Source organism: Corapipo altera, unplaced genomic scaffold, assembly GCF_003945725.1.
Source record: "Corapipo altera isolate COAL_440 unplaced genomic scaffold, ASM394572v1 22b, whole genome shotgun sequence".
NCBI lineage: Eukaryota > Metazoa > Chordata > Aves > Passeriformes > Pipridae > Corapipo > Corapipo altera.
The window spans coordinates 18,068,031-18,094,279 of NW_020884876.1; the positions used below are offsets into that span (position 1 = coordinate 18,068,031).

General features: G+C 37.0%; 1 protein-coding gene across 1 annotated transcript; it reads left to right on the forward strand.

Moving 5' to 3' along the window:
* The first annotated feature begins 7,641 nt into the window (after positions 1-7,641).
* Positions 7,642-23,757, forward strand: ASIC5 (acid sensing ion channel subunit family member 5). Its single transcript, XM_027635580.1, has 10 exons — positions 7,642-7,948; positions 11,519-11,825; positions 13,676-13,907; positions 15,042-15,161; positions 16,144-16,293; positions 16,855-17,002; positions 18,464-18,520; positions 20,352-20,520; positions 22,832-22,923; positions 23,558-23,757. Exons 1-10 carry the CDS (start codon positions 7,909-7,911, stop codon positions 23,755-23,757), a joined length of 1,515 nt encoding a protein of 504 aa, XP_027491381.1. The 5' UTR covers positions 7,642-7,908.
* Positions 23,758-26,249: the final 2,492 nt, after the last annotated feature.

The window sequence follows — 26,249 nt, forward strand, 5'->3', positions numbered from 1 at the left end:
TTAATGGTCAGTTTCACTGCAAACAAAACTATGGGCTTCTGTGACCCTAGATCATTTGCTTTCTGCAAGACTTGCTCTGCTTAGTGGCGTCTGTGTGGTGGTTTCAGCTGTTCTGGTCACTTAAGAGTAGTTTGCTCATAAAAAAATTCATATGCAGTGTCTGGGTGATGGGATCTATACGCTGTTCAGCCATATGTCATTTGTCAGGCTTTACACGTATTAGCTTAAAACTCAGCTGAGCCACAAGAAAAGTATTCAGAAAAGCCTTCACTGAGGCAACCCACCAAGCAAGGTCAAGGTGTTCTTCCTTCATGATGTTAAAACCTGACAGAGGAAAATAATCCTCTCCCCACACACATCTACACATCTGCTCAGCGATGCAGACAACTAGAGATGAAAGTGAAGACTTTGCACTGCCATGTACATCAGAAATTAAATGTTGAAAACTGCTTTTCACATATTTGCCCTCAAACAGCTTGATTTACAAATGTAAAAATCTTGCACATCCATAGATCTCAAAGGTGTGGAAAAGGAATGATTATCTTGTCATACATATATATCTTCACCTGAAATATCCAGACTAAGCCTGTATAATGAAATCAAGCTTTCTGTTATCTTTTCTCATGTCACAAGCAAAGAAAGAGTGTGAAACTAGTAAAAACTAGGACAGTTAAAAAATATTGAACCCTTAACCTCACAAAAGATGTTAATGTCTGTTTTCTTGTGCAGTTTTATTTTCTTCTGTGGGGCACAGAGAATAATAAACTTCCAGAGCAATGATCTCTGACTTGTAACCTTTGCATTGCCTTCCCAGTAGATAAAGGACTCTGAAGTATTAGAACCCTTTTACACTCTGTGCTTAACAAAACGTTAACTCCCTATTTGGGAAGTAATACTACTGTTAATTCGTTCAGGGTTAGCAAACTCACCTGAAATCTACCTGGGAATACTATCTAACCAAGCAGTATAGAAACTCCTCTTCTGATTCAGCAACAGACAAGCTCCAGACAATCAAATAAATCAGCCAGACTACAGCAATTAAGAAACTTATTTCCAGTGTTTCCAACATTTCAAACTCCTTCTTTAGGGACCTCATAGCTGATTGGTTCCAAAGCTCTAGACTGACCAATTCCTGAAAGGTGGGTAATGTTATGGATAATATTATCCTTGCATCCATTCATATAAGAAAATTCAATCTCACCCTAGCTGAGTTCAGCTTTCTAACCATTCTAACTACAACAGATCTCTAACTGTCCAAGATCAGTGGAAAAAGAGGTCTTAATGAGGACTTGAAAACCTCTGAAATAAAAGCATACAGAATACAGAACTGTCAGTCATTCACCTTGCTGGCTGCCTTCATCTGATCCCAGTAAGGCTTCAAAGTGTGTAACGAACCTGGTAGTAAATTAATTTTTTTAGTGACTTTTACTACCTGATTATGAAACTGTCTGTTGGCAGTGTAGATGACAGTACAGGTTACAAGAGACCTCAGGTTTGGATCAGCTCAGAGCCTTGAACTCTGGCCTGGCTGCAGATACCCTTAGAAATAAACGGGCTTCTGTCATGCTGCTCAGATTTGAGGCTCACTGTAGGGACCTGCTTTTTATTTGAGTGGTTTGAGTGGCCTTTATGTCCTAACAGAGATTTTACAGCTACTTTGTCATTTCTTTCTACTAGCATGATCATAAACAAGTCTTGATGAAAAAAGCTCTTTGATGTGAATATATCTGAAAGCAAAACACACCTTAATTTTAAATGATGGTATTGCTTTTTCCACAAAATGTACCATTAGTTCCCTTTTTCATGCTGAATAGTCAGAACTACAAAGAAGCAGATGTAACCACACATAACTTGCTGTTCATGCTGTGGATGACTGAGCAAGGCTGTAAAAACCAAGAGGGTGTGTGCCCTTGAGCTTTTATTTAGTTATTTGTTTATTTACTTTTTAAAGCATGAAAGATAAAAAGACTTCATCACATCTAACCTTCAGTAGACAGTGAGAATGTTCTGTTTTGTGACTGAGCTGAACACAAGACAAACAGTTAAACACAGCAGAAAAAACCCCTCACAGCTTCTCAGAACTGCTCTTTGTGACCTTCAAATGAACTGTCACAGCCTTCATGACCAAGCATGGGAATTGTTAAGCACCCTTTTTAATGCACCTTTGTCCCCTTTCTGTTCACCTCTGCTTCCCCAGGTGGATGTGAGGTGGCTGGGCTGACTGCAATAGGGTTGTAGGCCAGAGACAAACTGAACTTACTTGGACTGAGAGAAGTGATTCATAAGGGCAAAAGGGGAGCCTGTCTCTAGCCTGGCCAAGGGGACGTTTGATGTAAGGCAAAGGTGGCCTGTAGCATGATTTATAGACACAGCTGAAGCCAAGCTTCTGCATGTTCTTGCTGTGTGGAGCTCTCTGTCTAGAACATTAATCTGATGAGGACGGGTAAGTAAGAATGACCTCCTATAAATTGTCATGAATCCAAGAAGATTGTGTATTAGAAGTGACCTGTTCATCCTACCCAGATCTCAAGTTCTCCTACATAAAATCACTTATGGAGAAGAAAAAATGCATACACGTGTTTGGACATTGTCACCCATTCTACTGTTCAAACTGTCATTCTGATTACAAAATCATCACAGATCAATTTGTTTTCCTAATGTTTGTTAACTTGAAGAAAGAGCTCAGAGAACTCCTGGCTGCAAACAAGTGACGCTTGAAGCTTCCCAGCGCTGTTGTCCCATAATTGCAGACTATGAGTTACCCAGCACACTCGGCTTCTACCTACGTAGCAGTGGCTGCACTGAGTCAAAGATCCAAGTAGGTTGTGCTATGCCAAAAGGTTTCTACTAGAAAGTAAAAGAAGTCTTGGGAAGAAATATTAAAACAAAAGAAGCAAACATTTTAAAATAAAAAAAAATTCAACAAAAAAACCCCAACCAAACAAAAAACCCAACAAACTAAAAAGCAAGCTTACAGTGAGATAATTTCCCCAGTGTATTTATCTAACTTTCCAGTGTTGACAGCCTAGGACTTTCTAACATATCTGTGACCTTGCATTTAATAACCCTTCTGTGAATCCACAGCCTGCAGCAATGAGTTCCGTAACTGAAGTTCATATCATCTGAAAGAGTATTTCCCTGTGTTAGTTTAAAACTTCCTGCCAAATAATCAAGTAATTTTCATTTCCATTTGGTACTAAGTCACAGCTAATGAGAAGTAAGTGTACTATACCTTTTTAGTCCCAGACACTCTGTTTTACACTTGTGTAGGTTCTATTGTGACCATTGTGAGATGAAGTAATCAAATGGAAAATACCTTTTCTATGTATAGATGCTGCATTGTTAATTCCATAGAATTATAGTGATAAAAGAATTTGCCTCTTGGACAACGAACACACAATTACAATAGTGAAATGCAGTACAGCAGCTACTGGTACGTTTTGGTTGACAAGGTACAACTCAAATTGCACAGGTGAAGCCCCCAGTAGCCTAAGCCAGAACTTCACTGTGCTGGCTGCTATGCAAACACTGAACAAAAATCTCTTCCTCACCCAATTTAATAATATAATAAGAAGAAGACAGGTGAATAAAGACACATAAGAGGAAGGTGAAGGGGAGAAAATAAACTTGGCACCAAAACATGTCCTCTACTGAAATGAGTGTTTTGTGATTTTCAAAACAAGACTTGGTATTTAACTAGCATTTGAAATTAACAGTTGGTTTTAAGAAAACTAAAATTTAGTGACTCTGGACTAAAACAAACAAGCTTAAAGTTGATGCAATATTAATAATCCAATCAGACATTTGTACCTGGGGGAGGAACAGAGCTCAAGGTCTTGCAAACTACAAACAAAGAGATGAGATAGTGCTGGAAAGACTATTTCTTTTTTTTTTTTTTTTTAGATATTGCATTTGCTCAACTTCTTAAACACAAATAACTGTGCCATCACTTCCCAGCATGCTTTTAACTTCCATTTGTGTTTCACACAGTCGCCAGCACAACCTCACCCCTGCTGTCTCTCATTTGTGGCTCAGCAGAATGCAGCAGTATTTCTTTCACATTGCACAGTATCTGTTAATGCTGGTAGCAAATCTCCTGTCTGATCCAAGCTGTGCTTAAAAAGGATCTCTTCTAAGATTACCACTGGTTCATCCTACACCTGTATTTTCTAAATATACAGCACTCATGCTGATTGTGCTTTCGCAGATTGCCTGAGAGCTGTACTCCAACGGTGAAGCAGCCGGCTCTCGGAATTGTCCCAGAGGAACCATTTATCTTCCTCATGTTCTGACTGATAACTATTCCCCAAGTATGAAGAAAATGATCTATCACTTCTATTGCCAAAACACCATCCTTTCATCAGTGAATTGCATCAATATCAGCCAGAATTATAAGCTTAGGAAAAACAGCATATCTTGAATACATGCCACAGAGTTGTCCCAAGGCACACTATCCTCTATCAAATGCCTTGCAGCCACACATTGCAGGATGCAATTCTTTAATACAGAATGGCTGAATTCTGATTACCAGTCAGGTATTGTGAAGCCCAAACCTGGAGCCATAAGCTACCCCCAATTCCTCCACGTGGCTCAATTCGTGCTGCTGTTTACTCCATGGCACACGGCTGTCAAGTGCAAAGGGCTGGTTCAGGACAAACGCTGATAAAAATTTGCTAATCTCATCCTATTCAGTATTATCATTAATGGCTGGGATGGTGGAATAGGTTGTACATTTCTTAAACTGACAACAGAGAACAACCTGGAAGGTGTAATAGCATGCTGGCTGATGGGAGCTAGAATTCACACTTACCTTAATGCTTTGAAATTAATAATGTGCATCTTCAATAATGCAAAGAGCAGTACTTTCGAATTTCAGGTCTGATAACCAAAGTAGCAAGTAAGAAATTGTTTAGAAATTAGCTTCATGTTTCAGTTACTAAAACATAACACGTTAACCAACAAAAGGCAAAGCTGTGAAAAGAGAAAATTTTATACCAGCATTTTTAAATGGAAAGTTTCTATGTTGCATGGAATCCCTCCTTTCCATCCAGCATCAGAAAGAATTTGTCTGTTATATTTTATCCTGGGAATCACTCTTCAAGACAGATGAAGAGCTCTTGGCAAGGGTTCAGAAGAGGATGGCAAGAACAATGGATGTTTGATGTAGGAAATATGGCCTGTTAAGAGAAATGGGAAGAATCGACCTGTATAACTAAGAGAAGATTGTGAGGGAAAAGTGATAAATATCTTTCTTTCAAAAGGAAGATTAATAATCAATTTTCAATATACAAGGGGAGGGGAAAAGGAGCAACCAGTTTAAATTATGGCAAGATAACAGAGACATGAGAAAACAAAAAGTAAAGAAATTTCTAAGCACTAGAAAACAATGAGAGGTCACAATTTCTCCAGTCATAGCTGATTCTTCCCTGATGCAGAAAGACTCAATGAGTCCTCACACCCTCTTTGAGGTCCTTCTTTTGCAGACCCCTCCATCTCCCTGCCCCTCCATTGCTGAATCCAATGGGAGTACATGCTTTGAAGGAAGGAGCAAGATAGATGCTTGCATATACAGTTAGTTACTAGCATTTGCAATAAAATGACAATGACAATACATTACAACAACCTAGATGGTGATCACTTTATTTTTTTCTCTGTTTCCCCTTTTTTTTTGCTAGTATTTTTTTTATGAATTAAGTAAAAGTAGTCGCAGTCTGCTATATTACCAAATGCATCACTTCTTCTATCTTAAAAGTGGATAATATTTGAGATGTTCCCATCAAAAAAGAGAGCTAAGCAAAACATCAGAAGCATTAACGTTGAGAAAGCACTTACAGAGAGTCTCATGTAATGAAACAGGAGTTGGAAAGAAACACTTCAACATTTTCTGAAAAAAAATTGTCCAACAAAAGCTAAATATGCACCAAATACCTACTTGTGTGTGCATGTATTTTCTCTCAGCAGCCGATAAGAATTCTTAGAAGACATTTTGCTGCAACCAGGCTATAAAGTATTAACTTTATCAGTAACACATTATCTATTTGTTTTAGGAAATAGCTATGTAGTTATGCTGGCTGCAGCATTATTTTTTAATTTAGCACCATAAGAGAAGACCTGAACAGCACTGACTTCAAATAACAGTTTGAATACAGAATTCATGGTATGTGTGAATACAAAAAATGGCAATCACCTCCGTCATTGGCTGGTTTTCCTAATCTTTAGTGCATTAAGTACCAGAGAACGTGTGGTTTAGATAACCAGATACATACTGCTAGGAGTAAGTGGACAGACCAAACTGCCTGTGACCAATTTACAGCCTCAGAGCTATTTGTGCAAGCCATTTGAGAAGGATGAACAAACACAAGATTGTTGGTCTTCACCCTCTAGTGTTTGCTTAAGAATTAATGTAAAACAACCATAAAAGAAAGAAAAATTTAAAAATTAATTTCTTATGTAAAACACAACAGGACAACACAAGTCTTGTTCATCTAAAGTATTATATAAGCATAAAAGCTCTTTGTAAGACAGCAACGCAGGGGTTTTTTTTTTAAAAAAAAAGAAAACTGTAAAAAGAATAATTTGCTGTATAGAGAGCAACTAACTTACTCTTTATGCTTCTTAATTCTATGCACACAGCAGTATAAAAGATAGACATAATTTGTTTTAAGAATTCAAGCAACTCAGGTTTGGGTTCTGTGAATTAGAGTGGTTTGTATTAATAGGACTCAATGGATCTGCAGCGCTTGGCAACTGCTCAGCAGAGCATTAGTTGTGGTTGAGTTACATACAGATGTTGAAAAACAGTTTATTGTTAAGCACTTCACTGCTTGAGTGAACACATGTATGGTGCAAAGTCTTCCCTAGCAGCAGTGACAGACGGAGCTGGGAATTCCAAGAAGCTGAATACAGAAATCTTGTCACACAGGAATAACTAAATGGAGTTCAGTGCTTTACCTTGCTTCTTGTAGCATTAACAACACAGCCAGAAAACAGTCAGCAAACAACTAGACAGTGGGGCACCAAGGAGCCAAGCTAATACACCTGATAACCCAAGAACAGGTTAGGTGATCAAGTGGACTATTACTAACAGAGAGAATGAAATAAGCAGATCAGACAGGGAATGTGAAGTGGCGTTTCTTTATTGTTTCCTAAAGCATTGATCAAGTGCATCCCAAGTCTGAATTTTCTAATACTTTTATTCTCTTTTACTAGATATTCAGTTCTTTTCTTGAAACAAATTTCAAACAAGATCATATTGCGCATCTAGCACAAAAGCAGTCTCTGTCCTTTTTCGTAAGGAGTTGCTGGAATGATTGACTTTGCATGTATTTTCATCCTCGCCCACAGGGTTAGTTCTCAGGAATAACAGCTCTTTTTTGCCAAGTCCACAAGAACATGAAATCTGTAGCTGGTTATGAAGACAGCTACTAAAGTGTGGTTGAACTGCATCCTGCTGCTGGTGGGAACCTTGTGGTAGGCATTTATTGCCCTCCAGAGCAGGAAGAGCTCCTTATCTACTTCAAGAGAAGCTATTCAGTTCTGAACAGCCCAGTATTTTAGTGAAGATAACTGGTCTTTCTAAAGCAAAAGGGAAAAATATGAAAGAAATTTGCAAAGGGATGCAATACACAAGACAAGCCTGCACTTGTACTATTATTAGCATATTATGTATTTGAAATGTATATAAATGTGTACAACTGATCCTGTAATAAGAATAATCTTTTCTTTACATTGCAGACCATGTTAATGAAAGGTAAAACATAGCAACCCTGGCTGGTAAATTGCCCAGTCTTATGTGTCATCAAGTATCACCTCCCATTTAATTTTCTATAAAAGCCATTACCTACCAGCGGTCACAGTGATAAGGCAGCTTGTTATCCATTCTTTCCTTATTGAAATAAGCGCGGCCACATGGACCAGCTTGGGAGATTCATTCAATCAGATGCTAAAGGTAAGTGACGAGGCATACTAGAGCACTTTACCAAGACCTTTGCTATTTGTAATCTTGTCCAAATGTAGCAGTGGTGTACCTATTCAAGATATGAAGAAGAAGGGAGAGATGAAAAAAGCTTGCCAAAAAAGATTTGTACACTTACCTAAGAAATGAAAAAAATCTTTAGCTATTGGTCCTTTATGTATTTAGAATAAAGCTAATTCAGTTTTAACTAAGCCATTGCTTCTCTTAATGATACCACACTAGAATGATTTTTAGATCAAGGCAAAGAAGAAATCAGGTAACTATCTGATAGACTGACTAACCCTTGTACAGAAGCCACATACAACCTTCCTGAAATAACTCTTCTCAGGTAAGAGCTCTGGCTGAAGATAAGTGACCTTTTAAAAAGCCAGTCTTTTTTAATATATTAATTAATGAAAATCCAATCACAATTAAATATTGAGAATAGAAAAATAAAAATGTTGTACCTTATGTCTGCTAGAACTTAGCTTCCAGTTCTTCCCACTCAGTCCTGTCACATCTTTTTCCCCACTAGATCAAAGAGCCTATTCCCATTATCTATCAGTGATCTGTACAAGTAGTTATAGATGGTGACCAGTTGCCTGCTGATTGAAGTTCAAAAAAAACTTTAAATCCAATTTATAGCTTTAAAATTAAAGATACTGTGAATTGCTGAGGGGTGAAGTTCTCTATACCCATATAACTATGTGAATTTCTATTTCTATTTGAATTTCTATAAGCCTATAATAGTATGTCCCTGTATTCCTGGTTATACATGCAGGGAAGTAACTTTTTCTTTAACAATATTGACTGGAAAATCAAGTTTTCTGACTAACCATGGTGGTTCTCAGGGGTTTTCCAGTAATCAGTGTTTCCTGAGGCAAAATATCTGCAGCCCATCCTGAACATATGAGCTACCTTACTAGTTCTTACATTCATGTTCTATATTTGGCTCCAAACTTGTGGTTTGTTCCTGGACCTGGATTCCTCTATTCCTCTCTTCCTCTCATTTGGTTACCTCCTTGCTTTTTTACTTATCCATATCATTTGAATCTTCTATAAATATTGGGTTTATTACATTTGACAATTATTTTTGCAGTACCTATACTAAATATACTTTCTATTGTTACTAAAAGAACCTTATTGTCTATGTGTCTAAGGTCTTGCAAGACTTTACTGTCTATCTAGCAGCAGCTTGGATACTCTAACCCACTTACAGCTAGTTCAGCTGTGTTAGTTACATAGCCTTAGTCCAGACACACACTGCTTAAGTTTTGCACAGCATAGGATGTGATGACCCACCATTAAGGCGAAGGAAAGGTTAATAATTTATAATCTCACAATCATCCATTATTGTGGTTTATTATTTTACTATTCACTAACAGACACCTTGAATAACCATTTTATTCTTAATTATATGTCACTGGAATGTAGCTATTCCTCATAAATGGACCAAATCCCAAATAAATGGCTATTCCCAACTTACGCATTTGATACCATTTTCCAATCCACCCTCTATGCGAAATTTCACACCAAAAGTCTACCATTTGACCTTACTTGGAGTAGTTAAAAATAATTTTTCTTTCCTTATTTTCTTTTAATTATAGCATTTGCTAAAGAAATCTGAAAGTAGAATAAGGATTCTTTATGACACATAGCAGTGCTAATTCCTGTTGTGAAACTAATGAAAGCAGCAGTATGCCATTAGATAATCTTATGCATTAAAAGCAAAACTTTTACAATCAGCTAAAACATCCTTTCTACTTGCTACTACTTACTGTAGTAGCTATGCACAAGAGCTGAAATACAATTTAGTTACATATTTGCATAGATTCAAAGTTACACTTCTGCTGATTAAGCTAACTAGTGGGTTTTTTTATGGCAATGGACTTTTATGTAGGGATATTGTATCATGCTCTTACCTAGCACAGTGCATATAAGAGGAATAAACACAACACTGTCCCTGGAGAAAACGGTCTGACTTGCCTGTGGTTTCTTGTTGGAGTCTACAGGCAGCAGATGCAGATATATGTTAGGAATGTACTTCCCTCCACTCTTATTCAGGGAACACGCAAAGAGCTCGTCCCACTGCACATATCTGGTGAGAGAAGCCCAGAGATAAACCAGAAATCCACTCCATTCCAGCACGATGTACAAACCCCCACATGGCTGAATGGATTTGCAACAGGGTCCGATAGTCACTAGAGCTAGGAGAGAAACTCTTGAACTTTTTCTAGCAGAAAACTCTTTGATGATGAAACTGGGTCACATTTAATTATGTGATATTAATCAAAATTCTTACACAGATCTTAAAAGAACAACATAAAGAAAATACTTTCCCTCCAGAGAAACATTTTGAAATCCAGCACTGTCTGGGATTTCCTTATCACAGTCTAGAAGCTGTGGACCAAAGCAACACCCCTGAATACTGATGTGGTGACGATGTGGCTGATGTGGCTTTGGCAGATGACTTTTACATCCCTTTGTTCCTTTGCTCAGTTGTAACACCCTCAAGTAAATCAGTCTTATAAAGGATATATTCTCTTCCTACCACACACACACACTATTAAACCTAATTTTTTGTTAAAAACGGAATTAGGGAAGCATTTAATTGTTGTTAAACACCAATCTAAATATTATATTTCCAGATGCTATTTATTATTGACTCACAAACTTTCTTTGATTTACTGTTCTTATGGACAATGTCAAAATAAAGTAGTGGATAACAACCTGTAAATGAAGCCCTTTGCAAACAGACTGGTCCAATTATGATAAGATACAAGAAAGGTCTCATTAAGTTTCCCTCATTTGGATATTTTGGGAGAGAAAATGAAGTTTAAATCCATGTCCAAAAGATTATTCAGCATCAAACATAAGAAAATTACTGCAGTTCCAGGTATTGATTATATTCATTACTGTTATAGCTCCTAAACTTAGATTTAAAAACAGTTTGGCTTGTTCATTTTTTTTTTTTGTTAACATCGGTTTGTAGGAAACTTGGGGTAAATCAAAACTAAACCCATTCCTGTTTCAAAGTTAGGGAATCAGACAAGTATGAACTTAAGAAAATGAGATAAGTTATTGTTTTGAACCTGTACCCTTCCAAGGCTTATCCTAAACCTTTTAATAGTGAAAAAGTGAAATTTCCTTTCATATAATTCCATGTAATTCCTTTTTTTACCTTATTTCTCAGATCATGTGTGAAGGACCAGTCCTTTAATGGGTGGTTACTGTAAAAGTCAGATGCTTAATTTTCACAGTAAGTTCACAGCAACCCATGGGTCTAGATCACTGAGGTATGCCAAAATCCAATCTTCTTCCAAGAAATGGAACTACTCTTTTATTTTAAAGTGCTTAAACATTTGTGTGCTTGAAATATTGCAAGATATAGTCTGTACTCGGGGCAGTACTGAGCTCATGTCTTAGCACACAACTCTTACATCCTTGCAAGCAAGTAAAGAGAGAATTTATAATTAAAGGGAAATTTTACATCTACTTTTCCTTTCTTAAGTGATGGTTAAATGCTAATTTTAGAAAAGTGTTTTCACTTTGTTCCATATTCAGGAACATTGGAAAAGATACGGTTGTGTTTAATAAAGAAGCTGATGCCAAATTTCGAAGACAGAAGGAAGTATCATGACGAGTTTGCCTCATCCACTTCTTTTCATGGCGTGCATAATATTCTTAAAACACGGAGCAAGACTCGCAAAGTTCTGTGGCTGCTTGTACTTGCAGGCTGTCTTGCTGTTGTTATTTGGCAAATTTGCAGTCGCTTCATCTACTACTTCAGCTGGCCAACCACAACTACAATGGTGGTTCAGTATGTGGAAGAAATCCAATTTCCTGCCGTGACTTTTTGCAACTTAAACAGGTAAAAGTTGTGTTTGTTGTTTGCTCTGGAGAGGTAACACATCTTTATCTGAAAGCTGTCATATTGCACAACTCACTTGGACAAATCACATAAAATAAGGAAAATACGGTTCTGCGGGGCATGTCTTTCACACCAACACAGGAGATTTAAATGAAGATGAAAATACGAGTCTTGATTAAGGAAGATTTTTTTATAGTCTTCCCCTTTCTTCAGATGAAGAACTGCATGACAGATTTTTAAGTTTCAAAACAGAAGTTGGAGTAGAAAAATCCCTCTGGTGGGGGTGTTCTATGAATGAGTGTTACTTCTACAGTGTAACTAAGGGACAATCATCAGCCACATCCAAGTTAAAAATGAGAGACAAGATTTGCAAATAACTTGAAACAGAAACTTCATACAAAGGTAGAAATCTTAGGCAAAAAAATACCTTTTTTTCAGAGTTGCTCAGCCTTTAGAGTTCCAGCCGATGTCTGTGTTTTTTGCAGGAGGGAAGCATTTGGTTTGTTTGGAAGTCATGTATCTAAGCAGGAACTTCACTACAGATTTCTACATTTGAAGACAGTGGCCAAGATTGAGATGCAACCACTTTGAAAATAATGTAATAAACCTCAGGCCTGATTTTTAGAGCAAATATGTAATTCAGTAACAGTTTTAGAAATACAGAAAGTTTACCCAAATTTTTTCCCCAAAGATTTTAAGTTTTCTTCTACCTTTTGCTGGCAGAATCAGCTGAAAGTCCAAGCCTGAAATGCCTGGAGCTGTTCTGCCTCACTATGCCACCTTATCATTGCCCTGCATGAAGCAATCGTGGGTTATAACTGCACAACAGGCACTGCAGGTAGAAGTCCCTCTGATTGCAGTGTGCTGGCTGTTACAAAAGTGCCTCACTTCTTGTAATTATAGTGGCAGCACATCGTAAATTGAGCATGGCAGTTTTCCCTCTAAGCCACAGTTTGCTGCCATATCCATTTGCCATTCATGCTGTGCTTATCCTTCCCTCCTGTTTTCAGTAACCAGATTTTTTGTTAGCAGGAAGAAGAGGCACAGGACTCTCTTTGTCTATATTTTTTGACTCAAATTCAGTTGTGAAGAATTGTTCCTACTAATCCTCCTTAAGTTGGAACATCAAGATCCATTATACAAACATACCAATACGTTTTTAAAAATATAACTTCTGTAAATCCTTACTTTACTTAATAAAGGACTTCAATGCTGTACATCAGGAAAGCACCTACAATGTCTCATCATGTTTTTGAGATTTTTCACATGGATTCAAGGAGTAAGGATCACCCTTGGTTTATACCACTGTGTCACCAGCCACAGAGCTCATGGGAAGGTAGACTGTCTCTACACTGGGGCGTTGTGCCTTAGTAAAGCAGCTACAGGAGATTACTGCAGATGCACTTAGAATTCAATTTTCCAAATGAAAGACAGTCTTCTTTGAAAGGAATAGCTCCTCTCAGGTAGTTTCCCACATGCAAATGCAATTTTTCAGCTAGTCATCAGTTCTAAAAATGTGGTTGTTAGCTTATGAGAATGGCTAATCTATTTAGGGGGGTTGGGGTTTATTTTTTTTTAGTAAACAACCACACACAACAGAAATGTTTCCAACATGACTGACCAGAATAGCCATGGGAAGGTGTCAGTTTTCTGTTTCCAGATATGGAAGATACATTCCTAAAGATGGAGACTTCTTCATGTTGTCAAGATCAAAGTGCAGCCCCGTGGGCAAGAATCACTTATAGTTTGCAAGCAGACAACAAATCACATCACAGTTTTGTCAAGAGCAGTCTAGAGATCAGTCCTGAAACTGCAGAACTCTAAGCAATTCTTTTTCTTCTCACTGACAGGTTTCAAGCTCATGCAGTAAGCAACCTCAAAATAATTTTTTTTATTTGGAACATTGTGTCTGCAATTCTCCAAAAATTTGTTATGGAAGATAAATATTCTCAAGAGTTAAATGATTTCCTTGCTGGGCAACAGAACTTCAGCATCAAAGAGTTTACAAGAAAAAATGGGTTTTATCTGAACAGCAGCACATTGCTAGAATGTGATTTTTTTGGAAAGCCATGTTACCCACAGGTAAATATGCTTGTTTTACAAAAAGAGTAGCATGGAGGGGAATGGGATATATTCTTACAGTCAACTTAGGACATCTAGCTTTGCCAGCTACTCCCCCTGTGTTCCCTTTACAGTCAAACAATGCAGAAAAAAAGGCCTGCTCTAAATTACCTGAGGGCCTCAGTTCTCATACTGACTGCAGAGGCAGCCTGATGGACTCCCTGAGCTGTAACACGGAACTTCAGTTTCAATTGCTCTATGCCCAGTGCCACTTCTGCACAAACAACAGCCTTTGAAAGCCATCGTACCTCCAGGTTATAACAGTCTTTCCCATCAATGGCCTATATTGAAGGACAGATTGAATGGACTATTTTGCATGACATGATTCTGTAGTTTTGTTCTTGAGGTCAAGAATATAGACAGCCAAGGTAACTATATGCAGAGTTCATAAGAATTTTAAATATTCACATGAAAGTAGCCCAACTCTGGGAATTTTGGACAACAGCCAAGAATATGATCATCCCATTTTTATGTTGATTCTTCTATAAAGCAATTTTCAACTTAAATAGAAAATGTGAAAAGTCAGGCCTTTTTTCTCTCAGTTTAATTTAATCTTTAGATATGCTGTAGCTTTTAAAATTTAACATTGGAGACTTGTCTTAACTGAAAAACGCCAGTGCTAGTAACTAAAACTAAAGCAATGAGATGCAGTCATATTAAATTATGAGGTGGCTTTGGCAAAAATGCAAATACTTACTTTCATATGTAACACAACTTTCAGTTTGAAACAATCTTCACTAAACAGCTAATGAAAAAATTAAACAAGTTGTTGTTGAGTATATAATTTCTATATAATGTAACAGGTACTGAAAAACCACAGAATCTCATTAAATTATTCTGAGCAGCTCATATGTATTAATAAACAATGTGAAATTTCTCCTTTGAATTTCATTTTCTATAGAAAGAAGTGAAATATTTTTTAATATTTCCATCAATTACCACTTTTCTGATTGCAATACCGAGGACTGCCTTTGGGGGAAAAAACATCAAAAAACCCCAACAACCCCAGTAGTCACTCTCTCGAATTGTAATTCACTAGGGAAACTTCCAGTGTTCTTTCCTTATTTCATTCTTCCCTATTTTCCTTTATTGAAGGATTTTGAACATGTTTTCACTGAATATGGAAACTGCTTTACTTTTAATCACAATGATCTTTCAGCAAGAAGAGTGAGTTTGTCTGGAAGAGGCTTACATTTGCTTTTTGATGTCCAACAGGTACAGCTATCCTAAGGATTATAAACAACAAATCAAGTCATAACTTCTAAATTAGTGGAGGGTTTTGCTTTTTTGTTTGTATGTTCATTTTGAGTTTGGTTTGGGTTTTTGGTTTAGTTGGTTTTATATAGACCTCCAGAATTTCGTGAACAAAATTCTATATGAAGACTATTTCCAAGTGAGAGGGTATTTTAAAAGAAAGGCCCAAATACAGATTTAAAAAGTCAGAATTATTATTTACTCTGTCCCCAGCTAAGGGGTTCTGAAAGTTGTGAGTGAGCATATAAATGCACAAATCATCTACAACTTAAACATGACATCAGAGCAGTGATTTAATTTTATACAAGCAATCTAGGATAACATCACTTCATTTTATATAATGGCCCAGTAGGTAAGGTCATATGATGCCAGTGTCTAAGTAGCACTGAATTTTAGTTGCAGCAGCAGCTGCAAGTACTCAGTGCCAGGCAAGACCTGGTCTTTGCACTGTAAACAGTTTCTGATGTTAGAATTGTCTTTGATCAACAAAAAGCAGAAAACAGGGAATATCACCTTGTGAGATCAGGGAAGAAATCTAAAATATGGACTTAGACATTCACTTTTATTCTTTAGGAAGTATGAGTCAGGAGTGAAAGGTTCTGAAGAGAACAGTGGAAAGTCTGCTGAAATGTGACAGGTAGTTGCAAGTAAAGGGAATAAATATCCAGGATATGAGTAAATACTCATCTATGCCTTCTAGCTTTTGAAATGAAGGGATGCCAAAAGGAATAAAAAACTTGAAAGTTTATAGTCAGTGGAAGGAAACCCACAGAGGTAATGAACAAAGGAAATTCAAGTTAGTTTGCTTCCATATTTTCCTGTTAATTGCCAAAAATATGACTAGAGATACAAGACTTGATAGCTTAGTACCACATTAAGTATAGCTAAAGCTTCGGATAGTAAGCAAAGGCAAAACTACTTTAAATAATTCTTTTTGTATCAGGACCAATTCACTGATGAACCTGCTCTTGGTTATACTGATGCTGGGATAACTTTTGTTATCCATTCACCCCAAGAGTTTCCACGCTTTGATGGTTTAGGTTTATTAACACCAGTCGGCGCGCACGCACAGGTTGCAATTCACCAACTGAAGGTAAGGACTTTGATCATCATCTGGAAGTAGTGGTCTCTACTGTCTCTAATTCTCTTCTGAACCAATGACAATGTTGGAATGTAAAATATTTATCATGCCTAAGTGACTCCTAATAATATTTTCTCCAGACAAAAACAGATTACTGCTGTTTTGGGGAGGATGTCACTGGTCTTCCTAATTTGTCTCTATTAAAGTCAGCCTTTGTTTCCTGTCACCTTACAGTCTCATTGACATTTAATGACACAAGGACATCACAGCATTTCCCCATCAACACATTCTGTTCCCATTAAGGGTGTCTCAGATTCCTAGTGGAATCCAAGTGGAATGGAGCACCATTTTGCACTAGGCTGTCTGATCAGGCCCTACTTTTGCTGTGACAGAGAGGAGATGATTTTTTTTAATCCCAAGAGCACAAACTGTAACTGCCTCCAATTAAATCACAATGTTACTGTTTATGTCTTCAACAGGCTTCCTTCAGCACTTTAAAATGTGAGAAAACAATATCTAAATTTAAAACAGAGACAAAAAAAATTTTCATCTTTTGTTATTATTACTCTACAGTCAATTACCCAAGAATACCCATGGGGAGAGTGCAAGCCTGATATAAAGCTGCAGTACCACAAGATTTATAGTACTAATGGATGTTTGCTGGAATGCAAAGCCCGGTACATACAGGACTGGTGTGGCTGTTTGCCATTCATTCTTCCAGGTATTTCTCAGGAGTATCATCATACCAGACACTGATCATCTTCCTAGGAGACTTCACATTTTATTGAACAGTGAAGGAGATGGAGCACATGTTTGGTGGATTCCTACAGCTGGATTAATTAAAATTCCAAGAAAAGACATTTGGTCAACTCTAGACCTACCATCTGGGTCATTGTCTATTCTTAGGATACAGTCCAAACAATTGGAAGAAAATATGCCTCAGGAGTGTAAGACAGTCTATAATCTTCAATATGACTTCCCAAAGAGCTGGAACTATATCCATAAGAAGTCATATATTTTCACATATAGCCAGAAAAATTATTTTACAGGTGTTTAGCAACCACAGCAGAACTGCTCGTTTGAAGACCAAATCTGAGGTCCTACACATGAACATGGAAATAGCCTGGCACCAGAACTGGGCTCTGCAAAAGCCAAAAGGCTGTGTGGAGCCTTCTAATCAACCTCAAATGCAGGGTGTATGCTGTAACACTCCTCTCAAGAATACAGGCACCTTAATCACTCCAGACATGTAAAGCAGTAACACTGAGCACACCTTTTCAGCATTAAATGTAATAATATTATCATCCCTCCTTAAAGCAAGAGTTAGATCACAAATCTGTGCTGTTGCAGATATTTTGTCAAAACTAGTGGAAAAGAAAGCCACTAGTTCATAAGAAAAGCCACAAGAAAGCCTGCACTTTCTGACTCGTATTTTTTAAATATGCTCAAGCAAGGTAGAATGCTTTTACCCATTAATGCGTAATTTTTAGCCTGCTTGTTTGAGAACCTTTTGGAAAGGTGGTTGGCAGTCTTCTGGAAAATATCATGGAAAGGGTTTTGAGAAGGTAATTAAGCCTGGGGCTCCTATACCCAGGGTGAGAGCTGTACACAACAACAATTAGATAAAGGAGAGCAATACTGTGTGCTAAACTTCTACATAACATTTCCATGTGAGGGAAAAAATTGGGGTGAACCTGAGGACATCTGAAATCTGAAAATTTTGCTATTAGCTCAGGGTACTACCTTACCTATTACATGTCCAAAAAGCTCTTATATGAAGTTCAAAACTTCTGCAGAAACACATGGGATGTAATCATATACCAAATCTACCTCACTTGTTTTTGGGGTTTTTTATTTGTACTAGGAAAATCAGAAATTCATGTCTTTAGCAAGATAACACAAAGAGTGAACCACAAGCTTAAAGGTAGTACTGGCTGGTACATACAGTGAAGATGTTTTCTCCAACAGCAGCCTCCTGGCTTGGTCTGTTTTCTCTTTTCCCTGTGTACCCATTCTGGTGTTGGCAACTGCACTGTGCCCAGCTGAATTAATTTCTCAGTTGTGCAATCATTAATGTGAAGTGATGAACAGGCTCTGATGACATTACATTTCAGTTTAGCACAATTAGAGCTAAGGGTTAGATTGTTAATTTAGCTTCCTAAAGCTTGTTATTTATTTTTAGGAAATGGAACAGAATGTGACTTGCTGAAGTTTTACAAATGTGTTTATCCAGCAGTCTGTAAGTAATAACTTTATATTCATGTTTTCTAAGCCAATTCCAAATAGTAGACAATATCAATTAAAACAAAATACTGAAAGTAATCTGAAATGGAGTACATCCCAGTTCATTTACTATTTTGAAAATAGAGACCAGACAGAGCATGATATATATGCCCATTGAAGAAAAAAAAAAAAAAAAAAAACAAAACCAAGCCAAAAACCCCCAAACCAAAATCACAAAAAAACCCTCCTGAAAATAACACCCCGCCCAACAAACAAATAGAAAAATTCCTTTACAGCAATGAGAAATGGTTTAAAATGGAAGAACGTTTAATTAATCTGTTTTCAGTTACCAAGCCTCTGGCTATCATTTTCACATCTTTGTAGATTCAATGTTGTATTCTTTGTATAAGAAGAGTGAACAGCACAGTAATAAAAAGATTCCTAACTGATAAAAATATAAATCACTGGACTTGAAGGTTTCGTTTTTTCAAAAGTAAAATCAATTATAAATTTTCAAAGCTCTTCAAATGCAATTCTTTTCCATAAACAAATGATCTGCACACAGTAGATATAAGATCTGTAAGTCACTAGAACAGATATTCTGAAAAATACTGAAAATGTTAACCTGACAAGTAACTTCCCATGAACTTGAGAAAGCTTCCTTTTTAATTATTTTGCTTTCTTGCTGTGTAACGTGACTCTCTCTTCCCAAAGGAATGAGTGATTAGTAGACTAACAAGTTGGGGTGGAAGGGGGAACTGTGTAGGGGTTTATTTCTGTTTTAATTAGGTGTGTGCAGCATGTAGGCAAGATCTACTACAGTGAACAGTGACCGTTTTTTCCTGTGACTCTTTTGAAATAGATTTCACTAAGTTTGCTCTCTTATAATACCTTGATCTTCGAAAGCCTCTCATGATGGAAAGTGGTTTATCATTTTACTTAACTGATATTTGATGACTGAATTTCAAAGAAACTACAGAGCAATAAACAAAAATGACCCCAAAGTCCTATCAAGGATTCAGAGCCGGACCCCAGAAGGAACTGGCATCAAAGTACTGTACATGGTGAACCTGGTTTATAGGTTGTAGGTGTATGGTCCCCAGGATCCCATTTTAGGGGCTGACTCTCCCTTGACAGTGCCAGAGAGGTAAGACATCTGACAACAAAATCTAAAGTGACAGCACACTAATCCAGTATCTGCGGGACCTACTAACACTTTTGTGAGCAGCCAGACCTGCAGAATTTTATTACTTTGTTTTCATATTTGAAGAAACAAAGCTTTCCCTAAGACTCCTATCTGTCTTGAGCCCAACTATCAAATGGCAGGCAGGGGTTAAGGTAAAGTGAATTTAGCTTACCAAGATTTTTATATAGTTATCAGATGATAGTAAACTACAACTGGAATTGCTTTGAAAGCCATTTCTGTGCATTGAAATGACTTGGGCAGACATCAAGGCATCAAGACCAAGGATATACTCCTAACTATGTAATTAGAAAGCTAGCACAGAACATGGAAATGCTTCCGTTGTTCTATTATTCAACTGAGGATGAGAAATAATAAGCACACAAAGCCCTGATAAAGGCAGAAAGACTGAAAGGTGCTAAATTTCTTTGGAAAAAGTGAGCAAAATATCCCAACCCTTATTATTGGGCATCAGTTTCCCAAATGACAGTTATAAATACTTATTTGTTTCTTCAAAACTGACAAGTATCTGCTTTTCTAAGGATAATTAACCTATATATTTATCATAGCCAGTTAAAAGTCATTTAGTAAGTTTTTTCCAAAAATTTTTAAACTCTGTGCTTTTTTAGAAATATTGTATATATTTTTTCTCCTGAAATTTCAGATGATATAGAGATAAAAGGATTATGTACAGTAGGAACACACAATTCTACTTGCCCTGCCCCATGTGAAGAAACAGATTATCCCACCACTGTCACCTATTCAAGTTTTGGAGGAGAAAAAGCCATAAAATATTTTTCTGAGAAACTGAAGAAAAGCCCAGAATACATCAGGTAATCTTGCTTAACCCCTTGTTTAATAAAGAAATTATAAATTCCTTTTAACTCTTCTAACAGACAATACAATGAAAATATGAACATAAAAGATATTCTTATGTGGGGTATTAATAACATTGTCTGTGAGATAATACAATCTCTTAGACAAAACTACTTAAGATTTATACATATATATATGTATATGTATATATATAAGAATATATAATATACTTAGATACATCTAAGACTGTGGATAAGAAAGATACGATCTACTTGTCAAAGAGCATTTAACACAGTTTCATAGACTGAATTTCCTCTTGCTCACAGTTGTAGATCTCAGCAGTACAAAGTAAGTATAAAGGCAGGTGCTACATGAACTCATAGTATGTACAACATCAAAGTATGTTTATAAAAAACTGCAGAAAAATTGGTTAAGGAAATATTTATGAGTTTCATTGTCTCAGTGACTTCAGTTTTCTCACTTTTGAAGCCATCAGTCTCCAAATGCTTGCATATGTTTAAATATGATCAAGAACTATACAAATTGTAGAATAGTTTGGATTGGACAGGACCTTCAATGGTCCAGTAGTCCAAGCCCCCCCCTGCAATGACACAGGACATCTTCAACTGTATCAGGTTGCTCAAAGATACATCCAACATGACTTTGAATGTTTCCAGGGGTGGGGCATCTACCATCTCTCTGGTCACCCTGTTCCAATGTTTCACCACCCTCATTGTAAAAAATGTCTTCCTTATACCTAGTCTGAATCTACTCTATTTTAGTTCAAAACCATTACCTCTTGCCTTATATCTACAGGCCCTACTAAAAAGTCTGTTCCCAATGAAGATTATGAAAATTGAACCTGTTGTTATACACTAAGGATATTAATCCTTTGAGGACATTTTATCTTTGTTGATTATTTAATTGTCTGTAAACATCATAAGTTATCCAGTAATTATTCAATTAAGTAAGTAAACATACAGGACATTTTCCTGTTTCCAAGCTTTAACCAGTAGGAATCCAGTCCATGCATTAATGAGTACATATTCCAAACTATGAAACATAGAGATCTATTTATTTCTGAAGATGCAAGAAGGGAAAAGTTAAATATTTATTGGATAGTTCTGCTAGCAACTCCGTGACAATGGTACGAGTCTTATTAACAGAAGCTATGAGAATAAGATGATTTTTACTAATCAGTGCTACCTGAGTTTTAGAATTATCACCCAAAGAGACAGAAATTATTATTTTGTATATAAAGTAATTTACTTTCATTATTATTGTTAATGAGCTCATTATCACTGTCAATCCAAGAATCTGTAGCTGTTCACATTTCTGAAGAGTCATAGAATGGTTTGAGTTGGTAGGGACCTTAAAGATCATCTCGTTCCAACCTCCTTGCCATAGGCAAGGATACCACCCGTGAGATCAGGTTGCTCAAAGTCCCACCCAATCTGGTGTAGAATAATTCCAGGGACAGGGCATTCACACATTCTCTGGGCACCTTGTTCCTGTGCCTCACCACCCTCACAGTAAAGAATTTCTTCGTAATACCTAATCTAAACCTACACTCTTTCAGTTTAAAGCCATTCCTCCCTGTCCTATCCCTACATGTTCTTGTGAAAAATCCCTCTCCAGCTTTCTTGTAGGCCCCCTTAATGTGTTGGAAGGCTGCTATAATTTCTCCCTGAAGGCTTCTCTTTCCAAGGCTGAACAGCCCCAACTCTCTACTCTCTCAGCCTGTGTTCATAGGAGAGGTGCTCCTACCCTGTGATCATCTTCATGGCCCTTCTCTGGACTTGCTCCAACTGAGATTTACCTACTCTCCCATTTTTACAACAAGCAAGAACATAATTAGGTAAGCAAGGCTATTAGCAGAGGATAAAACTAAACCTCTGAATATAGGACAAGCACTGTTCTGCACAAATATGCCCATGGGAATAAGCACAATTAAATATGCAGTTGTACATAATCAAGAAGGGTAGACTACATTTCCAGGCACTTTATATGCTGTAGGTCACAATGCTTGACATTTCCACCCAAGTTTACCTCAGTGACCCTTAAAAAGTACAAGTATATCTCACAGTACAGACCTAGAGTTACTTTTTCAATATAGCATGAAGATCTACTCCTCTGATAAGCTCCTGTTTTTATTAGGAGACTTTGGTTCTTTTCCTTCTCTCATGTAACTGGTTTTGGTAACACTCATCTAATTTTTCATTAAAAGACACCATTACTCCCCCTGAACTCAGACCATGCTGGTAGGTGTTGGTAAAAATGAACAGCACTCCTGACTGTCTCAAGTAAACTGTATGTATTCGTCATTAGGCAAAACCTTGTGTGCATTGAGATTAAATATCATGATCTGAGCTACAAAATAACACAGCAGCAGAAGGCCTTGACTATATCTGAGTTGCTCGGTAAGTGTATGTTTAATATTCATTTATTGCTGATTAATAATTTATCTAAAACTAATAAAAACCCCCCACCTTACTAGACTAAAAAAACCAGCCTTTTTTGTTCTCTCTTCTCCTGAATCAAAGACTATGTAGGCTTCTGAACAAAAATCAATACTTTTAATATTATAATGGTAATAATCATGCCTGTCTCATGGCCATTTTTGATACTGTCTCCTGTAATTCTATTAAAGAACCTGTGGTAGGGAGAGCAACTGAGAGTAAGAATTAAGTTTGGTGCTAATTTATGGCTATATCACACACGGAACTGTAAGAATAGTGACATTTATGGGATTTGGAGGGGAGAGGGAGAACATGGGGAGGAGAAACAAGGGAACAGTTAAAAAGGCAGGGGAGTAAGAAATATTTTAAGTATCTGTTTCCGAGTAGGATGTCTTGTATTGTACTTGCTTATTTAGAATTTTCAAAAACACATTAGTCTTCTTCAGTAAACATTCTTAAGAATATTAATTCTGTTTTCTTAAAGTGATGGATTATGTATATTGAATCTATTTAACACTTGAGCCTGGTAGGTTTTGTTTGCTTGCTAGACTAAACTAAATGCTTTGGATGACGTGTTTATTTCCTTCTATTACAGCTGATGTAGGTGGCCAGCTTGGATTGTTTTGTGGTGCCAGTATGATTACAATCATAGAACTGCTTGAGTATATTTTTACTAACTTCTGTTGGATGTGCATCTTTCTTCTGTTGAAGGCTCCTGAAATGCCTCAGTGGAACAATCCATCCCAGAATCAACCAACACATAAGGAAAAAAAGAGGGGAATACAAGAATGTTAGTGACTTGTAGAATTCCAGAACTAATTGGTCTTGTAACTTCCTTTTCTTTTTCAGATCCAAAGGAAACAGTAATATTTTGCATTGCTCCCTTCTCTGCACTCCTTATTCACCCTGCTTCTTTTATTGTCTAGAACTATTTAACTGTACTAAATCACTTCAAAGAGAGCACTTTGCAAAGTCTCACTTTCCTTCTCATGTAAAGACAAATGTAATCTTTACCTAAAATTTTATTTTAATAAATTAACTTTTTTTTTAAAAGCATAGCAAGTGATGCTGACGTACAATACAATTTTGCATTTATGACCCGGGTTTTATCTTCTGTATTTTGAGCGACAAGAAATAATACACATACTATATTATCACACACAAGTTTCTTGACCACCACAAAGGTGGAGCATTGCTATGCTGAAAAAGCAGGTTCCTTATTAACGATGAAGTCTTTTCTAGTAGGTTCCACTGTTACACATTCCAGTGAAGAACATGGAGGCTTTGCCTAGCAGAATCAGGAATGTCCCTAATAACATAAAATCTACAATGCACTGTCTGTTTTTCTTAAACATCCAAAATATCTCATGAGTTTGTCAGCTACTGTGGAGAACCACAGGGCATTTGAGTGGATGGCAAGTGAGCAAACATAGGCCACGTTCATTGTTTAATGTAATGAAAGACAATAATAAAGACTAAAGGCTTCATCTAAGTCTTATGCAAAATCAGTGAGTGTAAGAATTCTGTGGCTATGGTGCTAATTCAGGCTTTCTGAATGTTTATTCCTTTAAAAGTGTTCAGAAAAGCTTCTGTGATTTTGTACATTTGTGTACACTATAGAGCAGTAGTGGTTTAGTCTTACATTTTTTTAAGAAGACTACGGTGAGTAAATAAAGTAGTAAGTGTACCTACTAAACAGCCAAGTTCTTAAGGTAAGACATAAAATAATGAAAATAGTACCATTTGGCCATCATTTGCAACAGTTTCCCTTCAACATAAGCCCTAGGATATTCAATTCAAGAAACAAAGGAGATATTTTTTGCTTCCTGGAAAGAGATGCCTTTGTTTTTGTCCTCTAGTTGCAGGCTTGAGAGACCTTAATGTTAAAGATTTTTTACTCTGTTCTTTTTTATTGGTCACTTCACTTCTGCTGGGACTCATTCCCCTCACTACTACCAAGCACACAAACATTTGGCTCAGCAGCCGTACAAAAAAGGTCATTGTAACCCCATTGTCCAAGGTGTGTATTGGCCAACACAGAGGGAGAATGGAAAGAATAGAGCAAACATACTGCAATATTTCTCTAAAGACTTCTCCCAGCCTCAAACTGTAGAATTCTTAAGACAGAAGAAATTATGGGTTTGGAAGTAGGAATCAGGTATTAGTGACTTTTGGATAAAAAGAAAAGCAGGGAAAAGTTTAAATAGTAATCTAGCACACTCTGTATTTCAGAGATCAAAGTGGTTTGTAGCTATCAATCATAATGATCTTTTTTGGTTTGTTTGCTTCTGCTAATAAGGGCTAAATAAAAGAAAATTAGTATTGTAAGGACTAAACAAAACTGGTATTGTTTCTGTTCAAAAGTTCAAGTGAAATGAAGCACAGAACACGCTAAAAAGCAGCCAAAAAAAAAGACAGTTCTCAGACAACGAAGGTACTTGCATCTTTGCTTACTCCACTGACTATGGACAAGGACAGTGGAAATCACTGCTTGGTTACAGATTCTTCTAACATATGTGGCAGAAGGAGGTCTGAAGAAAGCAGAAAGACTTGTTTTGCCCAAGGTCAAGTGACAGACTCAGATGGTTTTTTTTTCAGCAATGGCTTGTGATAAGATTATATAAAGCAATTGATTCCCCAGCACAGCTAAATATAGCAAGTGTGTTGTGCAGCAGAGCAGAAGTAAGGGTGCTTTTGTATTTTGATGTATGACTTCTCCTCTATTGTGGTAACAGAATTTTAAAAACTCTTAAGAAATTGTTTGGTTTTACTTGGTAGGTGACAATGTCATATCTATAAAGAGAGCAGAAGCGACATATTTTAACAGTTTGACCAGGTCACATCCCAGTTTAGCATTACTTTGCTACTTGTTCGTTCACTTTTCCTTTTCACAAGTGAACGTCCATGCTCCAACTAAACATATTGGTAAGCTTTTCCCATGGTAATTGTTTGATTCCAAAATGTTAATCCTAAAATGAAATTAGTGCCATGATTGGGAAAGCCCCCTTGGGCTTCTCCCAAGTTCTTGTCTGATGTGCACGAAGAGATGCAACACAGAATTTTGTGGGGAAAAAAATAAAATTAAATGCATTCTGCAGAAGTCATTGAACTGTATTTAACACCATAGAGAATCTCATGCTGTTGCATACATTTTCTGAAGAATGGAGGGAGGCAATTAATTTATGTGGATAATGACCTGTGTTTGGGAGCTCTGGATTTTATGACCGCAGAGTATTGTTGCGTTCCCTTATGCATTGTATTCATTTCACACCCTTAGGCAGTAGATC

Excerpts from the sequence above, each read along its gene's own strand:
- ASIC5 (XM_027635580.1), top strand. The coding sequence starts at position 7,909 with ATGGACCAGCTTGGGAGATTCATTCAATCAGATGCTAAAG. Across the intron at positions 11,826-13,675 it reads ACTTTTTGCAACTTAAACAG|GTTTCAAGCTCATGCAGTAA; the intron begins GTAAAAGTTGTG and ends TCTCACTGACAG. Across the intron at positions 16,294-16,854 it reads TTGCAATTCACCAACTGAAG|TCAATTACCCAAGAATACCC; the intron begins GTAAGGACTTTG and ends ATTACTCTACAG.